Source organism: Capricornis sumatraensis, chromosome 3 (assembly GCF_032405125.1).
Source record: "Capricornis sumatraensis isolate serow.1 chromosome 3, serow.2, whole genome shotgun sequence".
Lineage (NCBI taxonomy): Eukaryota > Metazoa > Chordata > Mammalia > Artiodactyla > Bovidae > Capricornis > Capricornis sumatraensis.
Window position 1 is genome coordinate 79,641,672 of NC_091071.1, and position 16,715 is coordinate 79,658,386.

Here is a 16,715-nt window from a genome sequence, read left to right on the forward strand (position 1 = left end):
AATGTTTGGAAATGTCCTTATGTTTTGGCAGAAGTGGCAGAGTTTTTTTGACTCTTGTTGACTCTTGACTGACAATGGCCCAGAGCTCCCTCTCTGTGGCCAGTTTCCTTCCAAGCCAGTCCAGGGTACTATAGCACCCTCTCAAAGTGGAGTGTCATTTACAGTGGTACTTCCAAATTGGGATCATGTGTTTTTTTCTAACTCTTGCTATAGAGCCACACTGCTCCTTGATATTAATTGTATTTCAGAATAAACTAAGTTGGGACTTGATAACTTTAAAGATGGAAAGGTGGAGCAAAATCTGCTTTAAAATTCACCAGGTGCCCTAACCTACAAATAGATCTCATCCTGGTCTCCCCTTATAGATGCTGAAGGAAGAGACTTTCAAAATGCCAGTAATAAAACCTCAGAATATTGGAGTGAGTGAGTGAGTGAGTGAGTGAGTGTGTGTGTGTGTGTGTGAGAGAGAGAGAGAGAAAGAGAGAGAGAGAGAGTGTGTGTGTGTGCGTATGTATGTGTGAGTGTGTCACAAAGCTGCTTTAGCAGAGGAAGCCTGCTGCTTGCATTTCTTCCCCAGTCCTGGTTAGAGAGAGCTTTTTCCAGCAAGCTTTATCACCCTTACTGATACCTCAGATTCCTAGTGAGCTTGCCTTCCTTTTAAACCAATTGCTTGAAGTTGTATGAATACACTCACACAGGATGCCCCTTTCTTACTGGCGATTAGTGCCATTTAACAACTGCAAATGGAGAAACTATTTGTCTAATGAGAGCTGTTTTCGGAGTTGATTCACCAACACTCTAGGGAAGAGAATATAAAGCTGAGACCTCCTCCTGAGTCTCAAGTCCAAAGAGACAAGCAAAGGCCGGTTCTTGAAGCAAATGAAGTGTTTGTTTGGTTTAGAAAATGTTTTAGTTCCAGATTAATAGTTTTAGAAAACACATAGGCTCACTTCCAGTTCATCCTGGTTGATTTTTTTCTTTTAATTTCCTATACAAACTATAACCTTTGATTTAGAATTTGGACTATTAAACAATTAGCATTGTGGTTTGGGTGTCATGGTGAGGTTTAACTCCATGCTTTAGAGGTACAAATCCTTTTTACCTTTTCTCCTACCTCACATTGTGTCTCACGCTACAAAATACATTCCAACACTTGTTGTCTGGTCATTGGAGGAGGTATGGGGAATCTCACACTCAGTATGCTATAAGATGCTTCTCCCAGCAGACAAGTTCTGGGGCCCTGTGTTAGGGTGGTGATAAATCGATAATCACCCCAATAGCCACCCTGTCTCATGGTCAGGGAATGCCAGGCTCTCTGTGGTTTAGCATATTAGTTAGTTTCTTTGGGTACAAAAGATTCCAGATATAAAGTGATTTAAGCTTCCTGTGAAGGCAAGTACAAAGACAGTGAAAAAGTTATTTCTATCTTGAGGTGAAGGATTATTATAGAAAAAATAGTGGATTGAAAGGCAGGAGAGCTTGAGATGGGTTCTTGAGTAGGTTTGAAGGACTCATTCATTCTCTTTAGACACAGTCTTTTTGTTTTTTTGAGTTTTTTTAAATGTTTTTTGTCTACACAAAAAGAAGGCAATCTTTAAGACTTGGTTATTTCTAAAACAATCATTCCTTGAGTTAATAAATGATAACTCCTCTTTTGTACAGTGCTTCCAAAGGGTACAAGCAGGATATTTTGTAAATGTATTCATGATATAGACCTAAACAGCAAAGGAAGCATGGGCATACTCCAGGTTATCAGGCATTTCAGATCCCGAGGAGATGTTCAAATGAGAGAGAACAGTTAGGCAGCAAGGGCTCCCATAATCAGGTGCAGAGACTCCGGAAAAGTGAGACTGACTTAAAGACAAACGACCCTATACAGATAAGACAAGGGGATAACATGTTTGAGAACTTATATTTCAGTCCTGTTTGGGAATCTCGATCTCAGAAAGAAGAGAACTGCAATAAAGCAGAAATTAAAGTTACTTGGTAAATATTTGCAGCACTATCATTGCGAATATTCTGTTTGCTGCACTTTAATTCACTCGGAGGCTGGAGGAATTTAGCAGTCTTACTGTAACTGGTTCTGGAAACAACCTGAGACACTTTTCTCCCTTATATATTATCAGTGTCATAATGTGATATGTCTTTTAATCTGAGGCCCTCCTTGAACTGAAAGCTCCAACAAGCTTTCGCTAACCAGACTTCATTCACATTCTGAATCTGGTTTTTGTCTCACACATATTAAATTTTACAAAACAGAAAGAAACAATAGAGCTTATTAGGAAAAACTTGCTTTGAATAGTAAATTAAGCATAATGGAAATAGGCACATGTTTTAGCACGGTTTTCCCCCCTTTTTTACCAATTGAACATTTACATCTTTTTCAAAGTGCTGTGATTTTCCCCTTAAGCTGGCACCACACACTTTCAATAAATGAGACTTGCATCACTTGTATTTACTGAGAGAAATCATTGTAATACTGTTGATTCCAAATGCACAGCTTTCTGTAAAAAAGTAGTTTTAAGTAGTCACCCCTAATTGTATTAATCAAGTCATGTGGCATTCTAAGAATCCAAAGAACTACCTAATTTCAAAGACAGTGTAAAATCAACTGTCAGTTCTGACTAATTTCAAATGATGCCCTGTTCTTGAGACTGGACACCTGTACATTTAAAGGTGCACCTGACTGCATGGTTTGTTTTTGAGAGATGTTCCCCAGGTGGCGGCATCTACAAAGTCAATATATTTTCTTTATAACTGGTGTCAAGTTGATGTATATATTAAAAAATCTTGGAAAATGATCTCAAAAAGGAAGTAACAGCCCAATGAGCCATATGTTCAGGGAACCTAACAGGTTTCCATTGGGACCAAATTTCACTTCACCTTTTTGTCCTTATGTGCAAATAAAAACTTATCTGCAAATACACCATTAAAACAATCATGCAAATTTGCAAAGTATATAGACTGAGAAGAAATTACAGTAAATCCACAATAACCAAGTTGTTAGTAAAGAATTTATGTATTAGAAATACATAACACAACATAGAATTGAACTAAATTTATTTTAACTCTAAAGGTTTACTGCATCAGAGAGAGACTCTTGGCTTACATAGAGCTAGTTAATGAAGAAAAGGCTGATGAATAGTTAATAAACTGCTTAATTTTGATACTGATGGAGCATCTGAATTTCCAAGTTTACATTAAGAAATGTAAGGTTATTATTTTTTTTCTCTGTTAGATAGGTTGCTATTTTAACAGATTCAGATGCCAGGGAATTTTCTAAATGCCAGATGATACTGTAGAACTAAAAAGTCTGTGATGTACTAAGGGCAGAGAGGCCTGCTTAGTGGTTTTCAGAGTGGAAACAAAAAAGCATTAACATTTACCTACACACAATTCTTTATATGAGTCTTTTAAGAAATCTCAATTTTAAAACTTTTAAACATTCTGTATAATTTCAATAGATTCTAACAATTCTGCTTTCAGCTATTGTATTGGTATGCCTGGGCACATTCTAAAAGGAAAAATTATTCATTCTGTGTGTTCGTGTAGTTTTTCATAGGACTAGATCAGGGATGAAGATCAATAATATCAAAATTTACTCAGGTCATTTTATTTTTTGTGCTGTACTTTTAAAATGAAACATTACAAATAGACAAGGGTAGAGAGAATACTATAAACCCTCATGTATATATATATGACAATTTTTTCAAACTTTCACATTTTATGTTGATTTTTTAAACAAACAATTGTGTGTGTAAAGTTATGCATGGTAAAGTTCAGGAGAACAAAAATTATACTGTATGGATTATCTTTCAACTGTTTTCCTTTCCATTTATGACTGGGGGAAGAAAGTATTTTATGTTAATTTAGACACCTGGTTAGCTAAGTAGTTACAGAACTCGTTAGAAAGGAATTGCATTCTCCTTCAAATCTAAATACCTATCAGTTCTCCGTAGCTGCGTTTCGCTTAACCTACTTAAGAACGTCAGTGTTTCAATGTGTTTCAATCTCTAAGGATAGTTTATGTAAATCTGTAATAGTAAAAACGTACGAATAAAAGTGTATTTTGGGCAAAAGCTTAAAGCTCAACAATGGGCTTTTAAATTAAAAAAGTAGGAAGAAACTCAGGTCCCAGGCCAGCCTCAACAGGTCTAAGGCGACCTTTTCCAGCAGAAAGGTTCCGGTGGTCTCCGTCCAGGGGCAGGCACGGCCCTGCGGTTTCGACCAGCTTCCCCGAGGCCAGAGCGCCGGCGGGGAGCTGTGCTGAGAGATGGCCCGGACCCCTCCGGCCTCTGGTCACTGCGGCGGAGGGCGGGGGACGGTTTCTTAAAGGCGGTCTTTCCCCGGCAACAATGGAATAGTGTATCTCTAGGGGTCCGGAGGCCCCTAAGCCTGGCCTTGGGGTCAGGAGGTCAAGCCTTAGGCAGCACAACTAACGCTCAGGCCCTTTATTTGCTTTCCTCGCAGAGGTGCATATTCAACCGTGTCCGTTTAGTTCTGGCCGGGCTGGCGAGGGGAGGTCGACCGCGGGGGAGACTCTACCCGGGGGAGACTCTGCTCAGGGGTTGGGGGCGGCTCCAGGGCCGCGTCGAGGGGCCTGCCGTCGGTCCGGGGAAACTTTTCCGCCTTCCTGGCCCCGACTGTTTTCCCAGCCCAGGCTGCCCCTCGCCCTACTTGACTTCGCTTGTCTTTCCCACTCGCTGTCCACCGCAGAAGGCAGGTTCCCCGGCCTCTCCTCCGAGACCCACTCTCCCGAAGTGGCGCGCGGGGAGCGGGCCGGCCCTCGGAGCCCCGCGCAGGGCAAGCGCTCGCGTGAGGCCCGGGCCCGGGAGGGCGCCCGCGGGGAACAGCGTGGAGGCTCCTGGGCCGCGTGGGGGCACGGCGGCCCGGCCCGGGCCCCACTCGCCAGCGGCGGGAAGGACGCGCGGGAAAGCGAGGGAGCAGGAAGCGGGTGGCGGCGGCGGCGGGCCCGCTGGAAAGGAGGGAGCGCCGCAGGCGGGAGGGGGAGCGCGGAGGAGGGAGGCTGGGAGGAAGGAGGGAGCGCGGCAGGCAGGCGGAGGGAGGGCTGATTAGCATGCAGCAGCGCTCGCGCGCCCGGCTCCATTGTTTTAACACCTCCCCTCTCCTCCGCGCCAATCTGTCACCGTTCAGCAGGCGAACGCTGCTGCCTCAAATGCTGCTCTTCTCAAATGAGACGGATAATTAGTTGCCCCGCACGAATGCCGCACTCTTCTCACCCCTGATTGCTATCACCTTCTTGCTCCTGGCAGTTTTGACACCTCGTAATCAGCCTGCTGCTTTTCTCTTTTCTTCCCGACTTCTGCTTCCCTTCCCCCCTTTCCTTCCTAGTTTATTTATTTACTTATTTATTATTATTATTTTAAATGCAATCCTGTTTCCTATTTGGACGAGGCCTGTGCCGAGTTAACCTTCTGCGTATACATGTGTGCATATAGATGTATATGTAAAATAGTGTGCGTGTGCGTGAGTCGGGGGCGGGCTGGCAGTTTTGCGGAAAACACTGCTTCCACGCGGAGAGAATTCTCTTTCCCTAAAGATATTTTTGGGAAGGGAGGAGTTGGGGAGAGGGACGGGAGGGGAGAGTTGGGGAGACCTCAATTAATGCTTTAAAGATCTCTTAGAAATTAACAAACTGGGGAGTCTCGGAATCTGCTGTCAAAAGCGTGTTTCCCCCTCTCTCCTCTAACAAGCACTGACAGTCTAATTACTGTAGCTACAAGCAGCTGTCGAGGCAGCAGCCCGGGAGAAAAGTCGCCACAGGCTGAGCGCACCCGGCCGGCCCCTGCGCGCGGCAAGGCCGCCAAACCCGGGCCACCTCCGGGGAGGCTGGAGAGGAGGGCAAGGCCCCGCACCCGAGAGCCCCGCGAGCAGGCGGGCCTGGGAGCCAGGACACGCTGATCGTTTCATATTTATAAAGTCTTTACCTTGAAGGTTAAAAGATGTGAAGAAAAAAGGAGGGGGCGTGGGGAGGGCGAAGAACATCTCCCGAGCTTCGATCCACCCTTTTTCTACCTCCTCGAACTCTCCCTCCCCCGGTGTTGGTAAAATAACCACGCAACCCGGGGCTGAGGGGGCGGGGTGAGCCAGGCTGGAGTGTAAGAAAGCAGATGTCCCCGCTGGCAGCAGCCTCAGCCTCCAGGGAAAGCTGCACGGGTTGGGGGGGCTGGTGAGGTGGGGGACGGGGGCCCTCCCGAGGACATTCACCTCCCACTTCTCAGGCATCCCGCTCACAACTGCCTCGCCTCGGCGGGGGTGGTTTTTTCAGACTCAGCGTTTCGCGTGTGAAGCTTTTCTACCTGGGAGCTGTTCTTACCCGGCCACGCGTAGCAGATGCCAAGACGCAGCCCCTACACGACTCAGGATTAAGAGAGGAAACCCGGTGGGTGCCCGCTCCACTTATCAGGCTGCAGACAGCGCCACCTCTGCAGTGCGGGCTTGGAGCCTGGATTTCCAGGCGGCCTGTCCCTTGGCCCGAGAGGGCCTCTGGCCCTTACAAGTTGGAGCTTGGGGGTAGCACTGGAACCTAGCAGAAAACACGGGTTCCCCGCTTTCTAGCAGTGATGAAGGTGGGAAAAGGGTGGACCAGAGGAGTCAGTGATACACTGAGTCCCTTTCTGGGCCATAATCTCCTTCCATTGTCAATAGGCTAGTAGATATCAACTGTGAGAGAGGAACACTGCTCACCTAGGAAAAGAGAAGGAAAAAGAATCCCCTTTCACTAGATAGATGCAGTAGTATATTCTGGCTGGAATACGTTGGGAAGTTTTTTTTTTTTAATTTTGCGTGTGTGTGGGAGGAGTGAGTGAGAGGGGAGGTTGGGTGGGCGGGAGGTAGGGGGGAAGGGAAGAGACTTGGATAATTGTCTAGGCATTTCCATTCAGCTCCAGTGGCAATGAAAGAAAGATGTACATGCCTCAGAACCCTTCACAGTGAATGCCTAATAATCACTGTCACCTTGGTGAGGAAGATGTCAATGTGATGTGCTTGGCACCCTGAGAATCCAGGCACCACTCTCATTCTTCCACAAGCTAAGGCCCTTCACCGTGGCACAGGTGAAATATGAACAAACTGCTCCAATCCCTTATCAGAAACCCTTTCTTCAGCTTTCTAAAACACTTGCTCCCCAGAAGGCCTAAATTTCTGTTTTGAGAGTTGCAAATCAGTGTTTACTTCATAAAAGAGAAGCCATGCCTCAAACATTTAAAAAAATTGAGAGTGGGGTGGGGGAGGGAAGAGAAACCTAAATGACAAGAATCATAGGGAAGTCTCATTTTAAACAGAATTCTGCAGTCTTCTGAATTTGGTATCCTCTCTCTTAAATATCCTCCACTGCCCATCAATCAGGCTGCTAACAATGAATTAACAATTTCTCAACAAGAATGTGGATATTTCTAATGTAAATTAATAAATATGAATAATCCTTACAAAGTTTTAGATTTGCTCCCATTAAAGACAAATGTGTTCCTTTAGAAAGTTTACCCTGAAAAATAATTTTAAATTTCAAAGTGATCTATTAGTTGTAATAAAATGTCACCAGATCTGGTATTACCCTTCTTTCAGATTACTGGAAAGAAACATGAATTTTATGAATTTCCCCCAAATGCGATTTATTTTTTTATTCAGGAACAAAGAACACATTAACTATCACAACATAAGTAACTCTTAATATTTAACTAACTTCATCATGTAGCTATACATACAGAAAAAATTAAACCTATGTCTTTTATTAAACAAAAAAAAAACACTAAAGGTTTTAAATAATCCCACCAGTGATTTTTATCACTGAGCAACAAATGTCTTAAGTTTGGTATTTACTCAGATATTTATCTTGTCTGCTATTCTCTATTATAGGTTTATTCAAAAAGAACACCCAATGCATAAATAATCTAAATTTTAAAATGAAAACAAATTTTAAAAACCCTATAAACATCTGACATCACCACATTCAATAGTTCTAACTAGAAACCCAAGCAATAAGCTTAGACATTTGAAAAAACATAAATTACTGTTACACAATCGCATAATCCCATATATAATAAACACTGTAAACATGAATACAATGAATTACAGCTTTGTACAAAACAATCTTTTAAAAGGCAATAAAAGACAGTTACAATATTAAGTTTAGAAATTCAAATAGCAGTGACTGGATTTTTCAGTAAATGATCTTGAGCTAAGTTTGCAATCAAGTATTAATATATAATATTACAAACCCAAAATCATCACGCAGAACTTGACATGTCTGTTTTCAAATGCATCTTAAGTCTCCCCATTAAAGTGTGAATTAAGATGCCGGAGGAAATCCCCCCTGGATGTAATGGATGGTGGGAAAACTGCTTGACAGAATTCACATACGCGAGGTATACGTAGTTCGGAGCCTGTGCCACTTAGTACCAGTAAGTCACTGTCTTGATTAGGAAAGGGCTTCCAAATGGGCTGCAGGAAACAAATAAAAACATCTTCTGTTATTTGTATTTAAAATCAACTTGCACTGAATTTCTAATTCAAATTTTTTGAATGGGATATATACATATATATGAAATTCCCTAATATGAAAGCAAATTACCTTTCCATAGAATTAGCATGAGGACATGACTCAATTCTCTTTTTCATAAAGGGTATAGCTTAACTTAAAGAATCACTTAAAATACACATTCACACACTTTATCTTCACAAACTAAAAAGCTTCCAGTTTTAACACCAGCATGTTTTAATACCCATTATCACAGTGATAACAGTTTTGAAGCAACAGTCAATACTGAGACTTTAAAAAAATTAAAATCTATCTTTTTAATTTTAATTGGAAACTTTCAGATATAGGACCTTTATTAATACACAACACACTAGACCTGATGTGTGTGAACATGCATTTTGATCAAGAGTAATTTGAATTTTACTACTATTTACCAGCAAATCCACAATGAATAAATCATAGAAATAAGTACTTTAATTTTTGAAAATAATTTTTTTAAGTATGAAATGAATTCTATTGATCAATTCTCTTTTGAAACCTCAAATATTTAATCATTCAAGAAAATCCAACACTGGGTGCATTCTTCTGACTTCTTATTTTGCTTCTGTTATACAGTGCATACTTTGGCCTTCTTACCCTTTCTTGTGGCTAAATAAAGTGAAGCCTGTCAACAGTTGCCCAATTAAAGAATTATGGAAAAGCATAATTCAACAGAACTACCTCCAGTATAATAAGCAGCACATACATACTCTTAACTGTATTTACTATTAAAAAAAATATTTAGAAGGGCAAGAGAAAGCATTTAGTTCAAGAGTAGGTGCTCTGTAAATGTTTGTTGACTAGAATATCTTATTTTCCTGAAATGCTATAAGCCAAATTATTTCTAAAATTTGCTTTCTTATCTTAAAATATCTAAACTCTGGCACTTTGAGGAAAATCACCTCAAAAAGCCAACTTAAAGAGATCCATTTGTGCTCCTATTACTAATTTGCTTTTAAAATAACAGCCTAATCCAACTCTTGACACAGTGTTAGTTTTCATTCCCTTAACCAATCTCTTTCATCCTGGTTAACCAATCATTACGTAAACAGTATATTACTAACTGAAGCATTTGGGTTTTACGTCATCACTGTCTTCTTATAAACATTTTACTGGACAGCTGTGTACAGTTGGTGTAAATATACAAAGTCTGTCTAAGCACCCAGATACATTCAAGTATCAGTACAGAGGGCTTATAACATTGACTCAAATCCTTTTGTGAGAAGTGGCAATTTTATAACAAAAAACAGTAATATTTAAAATACATATTTGAAATTTGGGGTGAAATCATTTCCTTTCTCCCATAATAAAAGAAAAGCAGTATTAACTGTGAGAATATAAGAGTTAACTAGACTTAAATTTTAGTGTTGGCAGTTTAACCAAAAAGTACAATTAATAGGTACCATTCTAATGGGAAATTGATATATGGATATAAATAAAAGATTAATAAGTTAAAGATACTTTTAATTAAAATCTGTAAAATAGTAACAGGCTCAGGAGCAAACATTTGATAAACCAATCTTCTACTACCAATTTATTTTCAAAGTTCATACTTATCCTTCTCTGTTAGGAGCTATTAGTTCAGATTTGATCTTTTCACAGAATTTGGTTGGGACCCCAATGACTGACTCAGCAAAAGTAGGAAGAAAAGAAAATCACATAAAGCAAAATAAACAGATATGTTTCAGACTTTATTATGATAGCTGAATGTATAAAAAAGGTGTTAAGTAGTAATGATATAAAAGTAAAAATCTGAATTATGAAAACCAAAATTTCACTTCCTTTTGTTATCAACAACTCAAGAATTCTGTATTCCTCATAGAAGCTTTACTAAAGCAAATAAAACAACAAAATGTTTTAAAAAACCCATTTTAAGAAATATCCTTTGAGTCCTAAACTGTAACACAGCATTCAAAACAGATGAATTTCTCTGCTTTTTCTGCCAAAATATCAATTATCTAACCTTATGCCCCATGTCTTGTGACAGCTCAACACCAATTCTCCTGCATTTTTTAAGCTGAATACTTTTCCATCAAGTTGTAATCACATACCAGCTGTTTCCCTTGCTGTAGCATAGAAAGCAAATGCACAATGCAGGGTGCCATCTACTGAAACATGACTGCACAGACTAGTAAAAGAACAAGCAAGAGATATGATGGAGAAAAAAGTAACAAGCATTAGAACGGATGCACTTCACAGCTCCACAGGAATTCTACTTGCAATAAATGAAACTGTTTAATTTGTTTCATTAAGTAGTAACTATAACTGTGACTATGATGTAAAATAAGGTACAATGTAGAACATAAGTGAGTCAATAATTAAAGCTTATTGTCAGAGCTGCCTCCTTTTCTCCACTGCTAAACTATACCACAGCTTGACTATTGCCTTCTTTGTATGTGGATTTAAAAGTCTATAACCTATAAATATACTGACGAAGCCAGAGTATTAATCAAGTCGTTGGTGTGTTTTGGTTTTCAGTACGTATCTCAAGGCAAAGGGAAATCAAACAAATGTCCTCAATTTGTTTTAGACACTTGTAGCAATCTGCATTTTTTTAAACAAGCTTCTGTTTAACAACTGTATATTTTTCAGTTGTCTTCAGGCATTAAACAACGCCCCCCCCCCCATTTTTTTTAAACTTAAAGAAGCATTTTGTAATAGCACCTGAATAAAAGGGAGGGTAGGAGGGGACTGGGGTGGCATTAAGGATGGGCTGTAAATAGTCTGCAAGCTTTAGAAACATTAAAGAATTTGATAAAAATTATACATATGTAGAGACTATTTAAAAAATATATTAGGCTGCATTTTCAGGGCCAGATTAGAAACCAAAACCAAACCCTCCAGATTCTAAGTACTGTATAAATGAGACTGCACAAAAGTATTATTTGAAAGACAGTTCACTTATTTTCTGAAATAGAAACATACAATGTGATTATTTACTTATTAAAAAATGATGCATTCTTATAAAGGTAAGTATGATATATACTTTTTGATAAAAAATGGCATCTGCTTCACAGAATGACATTTAATAAAAAATCTTATTATAACAATGATACTGAATAAAAATCTGAGTCAGGGACTAGGTAAGATAATGAAACACACTAGATATAGATAAGGTTTACATGTATTTCTAAATGTGCCACAAATTTTAAGGTACTTTATAACAGACCTTTGCCATAATCATCTTTTAATTTCATGTCATTTATTATAAGACCTGGATTTTGTTAGTTGAAAGCTTAACTTTGGCTAGTCAGTAGTTTAAAAAGATGTCTGATAACCTGAAAGAGATGCGTATCTGTGCATGCATGGCAAAATGTGTGTTCACACATAATATATTTGTTAATGCAAAACAGTTACCTGCTGTGGTCCTCGGATAGCTTTTCCTGGGGAATCCAGTGAAGGAAAAGGTGCATCAGATGGGTCCTGAAGTGGGAATGTATTTACAAATAATGCATTATGGTCTCCAGGTAGCAAACAGAGAGCTCTATCCAGAGATGTCCTAATACAAGCATTTGAGGGTTTTGTTTTGTCAGTTGTTTTAAGGTTTTGTATAGCTGAAGCTATGGGGTCAATTCCCTGAATTTCAAATAAAGTTTCTCCTGTTTTGACAAAGTTTCCTGGATTGTCTCTGGGCTCCATATTAAATTGATCCTGGCACACAGTCTCAGATGTGACAGAACCAAGAACATCAGGTCTTTCTGGAGTGCTATGTAAGAAAGTAGAGTCATTGTCCGTAGGTGGAAACTTGACATTGAATTTAGAAAGTGATTCAAAAGATGTGTCTTCCTCATCTTGGCCCAGTCCTCTTGGTGTGACAGATGTGACGCACGGTGCACCTCTATTTATATCATCTTTTGCCTGAGGCTTAAACAGCACTTCTTGTTTATCTGTTTTATCCGTACACTGTATAGGCATAGAGCACTGTGTCTCTGCAGGGAAAAAAACACAAAAGGAAAACAGTCGCATTTCAATCATTCTTAAAAATCTGAATGTTCAATTAGCTTTGGATAGATGAGTATTATTTTTTCTATTGGTTTTTATAGTAACTGAGGACAACTGGCATTTTTTTTTTTACATTTGCAACCATCTTACACAGAAATATTAGCAGTCTCCAGTGGGTGACCTGGGATATAACTTACTAGTGCAAGTTTAACTACTTTGTCTTTCCCTAGGTCTTGTGCTGTTGTAAGCTTCGAGTCTTGTTCAGTTATTCTGCTCTACACTTAAAAACATTTGCTTATAGTATACACATTTCAACATTTTGTCAGTAATGGAAGCTGCAACTGTTAGCTTGCTTAGACAAGTAAGTTATTAAAAGGGAAACTCCTTACCAGTCATATATATATTAATATACTGTACAGGTTAAGAATCTGTATGAATTAGGTGATTTACTCCCCTATAACATGTCTGTGTGACAAATATTAATATATTACCAATCAGCTTAGCTACTGTCTACTCTATGTGAGGGAGTGGTGGCGGTGGGTGTTAGGGGGAGAAAAGATTGGAAGCAAAAGAAGGATGAAATTTTAGGATGCATGTTCAGAAAACTCTACGTGAATATAGGATTTTCTCATTTAGAAAAGGCCTCTCTAGATAAGGTAGTTGCTACTGCTACTGCTGCTGCTAAATCACTTCAGTCGTGTCCGACTCTGTGCGACTCCACAGACGGTAGCCCACCAGGCTCCCCCGTCCCTGGGATTCTCCAGGCAAGAACACTGGAGTGGGTTGCCATTTCCTTCTCCAATGCAAAAAAGTGAGAAGTGAAAGTGAAGCTGCTCAGTTGTGTCCAACTCTTAGCGACCCCATGGACTGCAGCCCACCAGGTTCCGCCGTCCATGGGATTTTCCAGGCAAGAGTACAAGTTATCAGGGATATGTTAGAAACTCCAAAGCTCATTTATCTAGAAGATACTTTTCCAACAAATACAGCTCTCAAGGACATAGGCAAAAGCTAGAAAATAAGAAAATAGTGCTTTTGAGGGGTCAGGTTTAGAGCCACAAGGCCCACAGATGAATTTTGCTCTTATTCTCATTTTAGATTCATTCTAACAAGCTTGATGATGTCTGCCTAGTTCATAGCTGGTTAGAAGCAGCAAACTACAAGGCATGGACCTGAGCTGTTGAAAGCAGATGCAGTTATCAGTAAGAGCTGAAGGCACGAGTCAAGAAAAACAAAAAAGCAGAACTCAGAGAACACTACAGCTCAGTGTGGGGCCAACGAGGGCTATGGTTTTCAATGCAAGAAAAAAAATGATCAAAGCACTCTCCATGTTGATGATATTGAGAGATTACAAGAAGCTATATTATGCCCCACAATGTTACTTCTAGAAGACAGTGAAATTGGAGGCTGCTAATATGTATATTTTCATTAAGCGGACAAATGGTAAAAAAAAAAAAAAAAATTTTTTTAAGTGAAAGTGAAGTCGCTCAGTTGTGTCCAACTCTGTAACCCCACGGACTGTAGCCCACCAGGCTCCTCCATCCATGGAATTTTCCAGGCAAGAGTACTAGAGTGGGTTGCCATTTCCTTCACCACTGGATCTTCCTGACCCAGGGAATGGACTCAGGTCTCCTGCATTGCAGACAGACACTTTATCATCTGAGCCACCAGGGAAGCCCGGTGATTTTTTTTTTTAATCAGCACGCTAAAAAGGTAGCCATCAGTGAAGCTGTACATTAACCAATGATGCCAATTTAAGCAGACAGGGTATAGAGAGCACTGTGCAATACAGTGTTTGCCCAGATCAGTAAGCACTTAAATGTCATTCTTTTCCTTTCCTTTTGATGTTTACAGTCTCATAACACCTTTCTCTTCTTTGCCAAGATACATTCCAACAGAAGATGTTTACTGTTTGGACATGATTGTAGTCCAAATGCCACGATGCCAACAGCTTCTTTAGTTCATCCTGTTACATACCTCTGCCTCTCTTTAGTATGTACTATCTTCTCTTACTGGATTAACTACAGCAGCCTTTGAACTGCTTCCTTGCATCTAAATTTTTCTCATATTCACTCCACTATCTACACTGCTTTCCCCTACCCTGCCTTAGTTTTTGTAAAATATGTGTTTGGTCAGGTTATTTTCTTAATAAAACCTTTCCATGGCTCTCCAAGACCTTCAGCCCTAAAATTCGTATAAAACTGTGCATGATTGATCCCTGATCACCTCTCCCTGCTGTCATCTCTTCACCACATCTGCTCCACTCACTCCTTACTCCAGCTTTAATGAACTCTGGTACAGCTGTCCAAAAGGCCATACTCTCTTGTCTCTGGGCCTTCACACATGCTGTGCAGACTATCTGAACTGCCCCTTCTGTTACTCTTTGCCTCACTCTTATATGCTCTTCATTTCTTGGCTTAGGCATTCACTTCTCTGGATGGCTGGCTCTGGCTTCCCAAGACTGGTTTAGTCATGACTCGTGGGTGCCCTGAGGACGAAACACTCTGCATTTTATTTGCAAATTACCTCTTTCTCCCATTAAGGTAGATATCTTGAGTTCCTAAACTGTTTTGTTTCCCACTTTCTCCCATTAAGGTAGATATCTTGGGTTCCTAAACTGTTTTGTTTCCCACTTTCTCCAGTACCCTGCTCAGAACTTGCACATAGTCTGCCTTCAAAAAAGGAATTCTAAATGAATCTGTATTCTCTTTTCCATGGAGCTTAGTATAATAATCTACATTTGCTAGATAATCCGTCTGTAACTAGGAGTGAAAGTCAAAGTGCAAGTCTCTCAGTGGTGTCCCACTCTTTGCGACCCCACGGACTACACAGTCCATGGAATTCTCCAGGCCAGAATACTGGAGTGGGTAGCCTTTCCCTTCTCCAGGGGATCTTCCCAACTCAGGGATCGAACCCAGGTCTCCCACATTTCAGGCAGATTCTTTACCAGCTGAGCCACAAGGGAAGTGGTACAGTAATTAAGATCAAGCACAACTGGTTGGCAGGATTTCTCTGTCCTCTGAGGTTCTTAAAGTCCATTAACTCTCAAGTAGTCATTTTTCCTCGTAGTAGACTTAAAAAATGGTAGGAAATTCTAGGAAATAGTACTTTCTTTGTAGATTACACTTACTAATCGCAAATAATAAATCAGGAAAACCACTTCTTGAGGCAACTAAATTTTGTTAACACCTGAGAAGGAGGAAACACTTATCTAAATGTTCTTCAATAGGAGAACAGGGTGAATGCAAGAGAATCTGCTGCTGCTGCTAATGACAACTATTAATACTAACAGAACTTCTACGTGCCACACACTTACAACCATTGTATGTGTGTTAATTCAGGGGTTAATTCCAGGGCTACACAGCTAATGAATGAGTGGTAGATCTGGAACTGGAACTCAAGCAGCCTAACTCTAGAGCCTGTGTTCTGAATCATTATGACACACTGAACGTGCTGCTTTCTACATTATAGAAAAGAATCTCCAAAATGATAGAAATGTGCTTGAAATTTCTTTTCCAGAAGTAGGTCTATCCCCTTTGTGAACAAAACATAGAAAACCCAAACAAGTGTAAAAAAGCATATATTTTCTTTCAGTATAGCTAGTTGGCATATCTCTCAGCACATTAATCTTCTGAATTAATTTGTTCAAGCAATGAGAGTTACTATTTACAAAAAAATTTTTTTTGTTTAAACCTAAGATTTCTAAGGCTACTAGAAATCTAAGCTTAGAAAATTTAAAGCTCAAGCTACATGAAAGCACTTGTCATTCTGACACTATACTAAGAAACATGATTAGGTGAGCTAATTGTCTTTCTACTTTGTTTACTTCAAGGACAGTTATCTCTAAATTTTAGATTTCTAAATTTTAAGAACAGGCTGTCCATTTGGACTACTTCTCAGTTTAATTACCTGGTATATGACAAAAGAAAAAGATCTGACGGTTGTTTTAACTTATAGTCCTATATCCTCATCTCCTGATCCCCACTGAAATATGACCCTGCTTCATGGACCAAATAGTACTTCTTCCTGAAGCCATAATTGCTTAAGCATACATTTCATCTTTATCCTTTCTCAAGGTTATTGTCATATGTGGATGAGAAGAAAAAAATTAAAAGAAAATTTATAATTCTACTAATTCAGCAATTTATGAATAACATCTGTTTCTTAAAAGTAAAAATCAAATTTTAACAAAAAATAAGACGGGGACAATCATGTTAAATATACTCTTTCCAGCTATATT

At 39.8% G+C, this 16,715-nt stretch overlaps 1 protein-coding gene across 4 annotated transcripts in view; it reads right to left on the reverse strand.

Annotated features, from left to right (window-relative positions):
* Positions 1-7,634: 7,634 nt before the first annotated feature.
* Positions 7,635-16,715, reverse strand: part of TANK (TRAF family member associated NFKB activator) — a 79,472-nt gene continuing 70,391 nt past the window's right edge. For 2 of the 4 annotated variants that reach the window (XM_068968021.1, XM_068968020.1), the window contains exons 7-8: positions 11,894-12,465; positions 7,635-8,460 (exon numbers count right to left, since the gene is read on the reverse strand). In XM_068968021.1, the coding sequence (XP_068824122.1) occupies positions 8,284-8,460; positions 11,894-12,465 (749 nt within the window). In that variant the 3' untranslated portion in view covers positions 7,635-8,283. Of the gene's footprint in view, positions 8,461-10,587; positions 10,665-11,893; positions 12,466-16,715 lie in introns of those variants that run through there. The other 2 variants (XM_068968022.1, XR_011144667.1) reach the window with 2 other exon arrangements.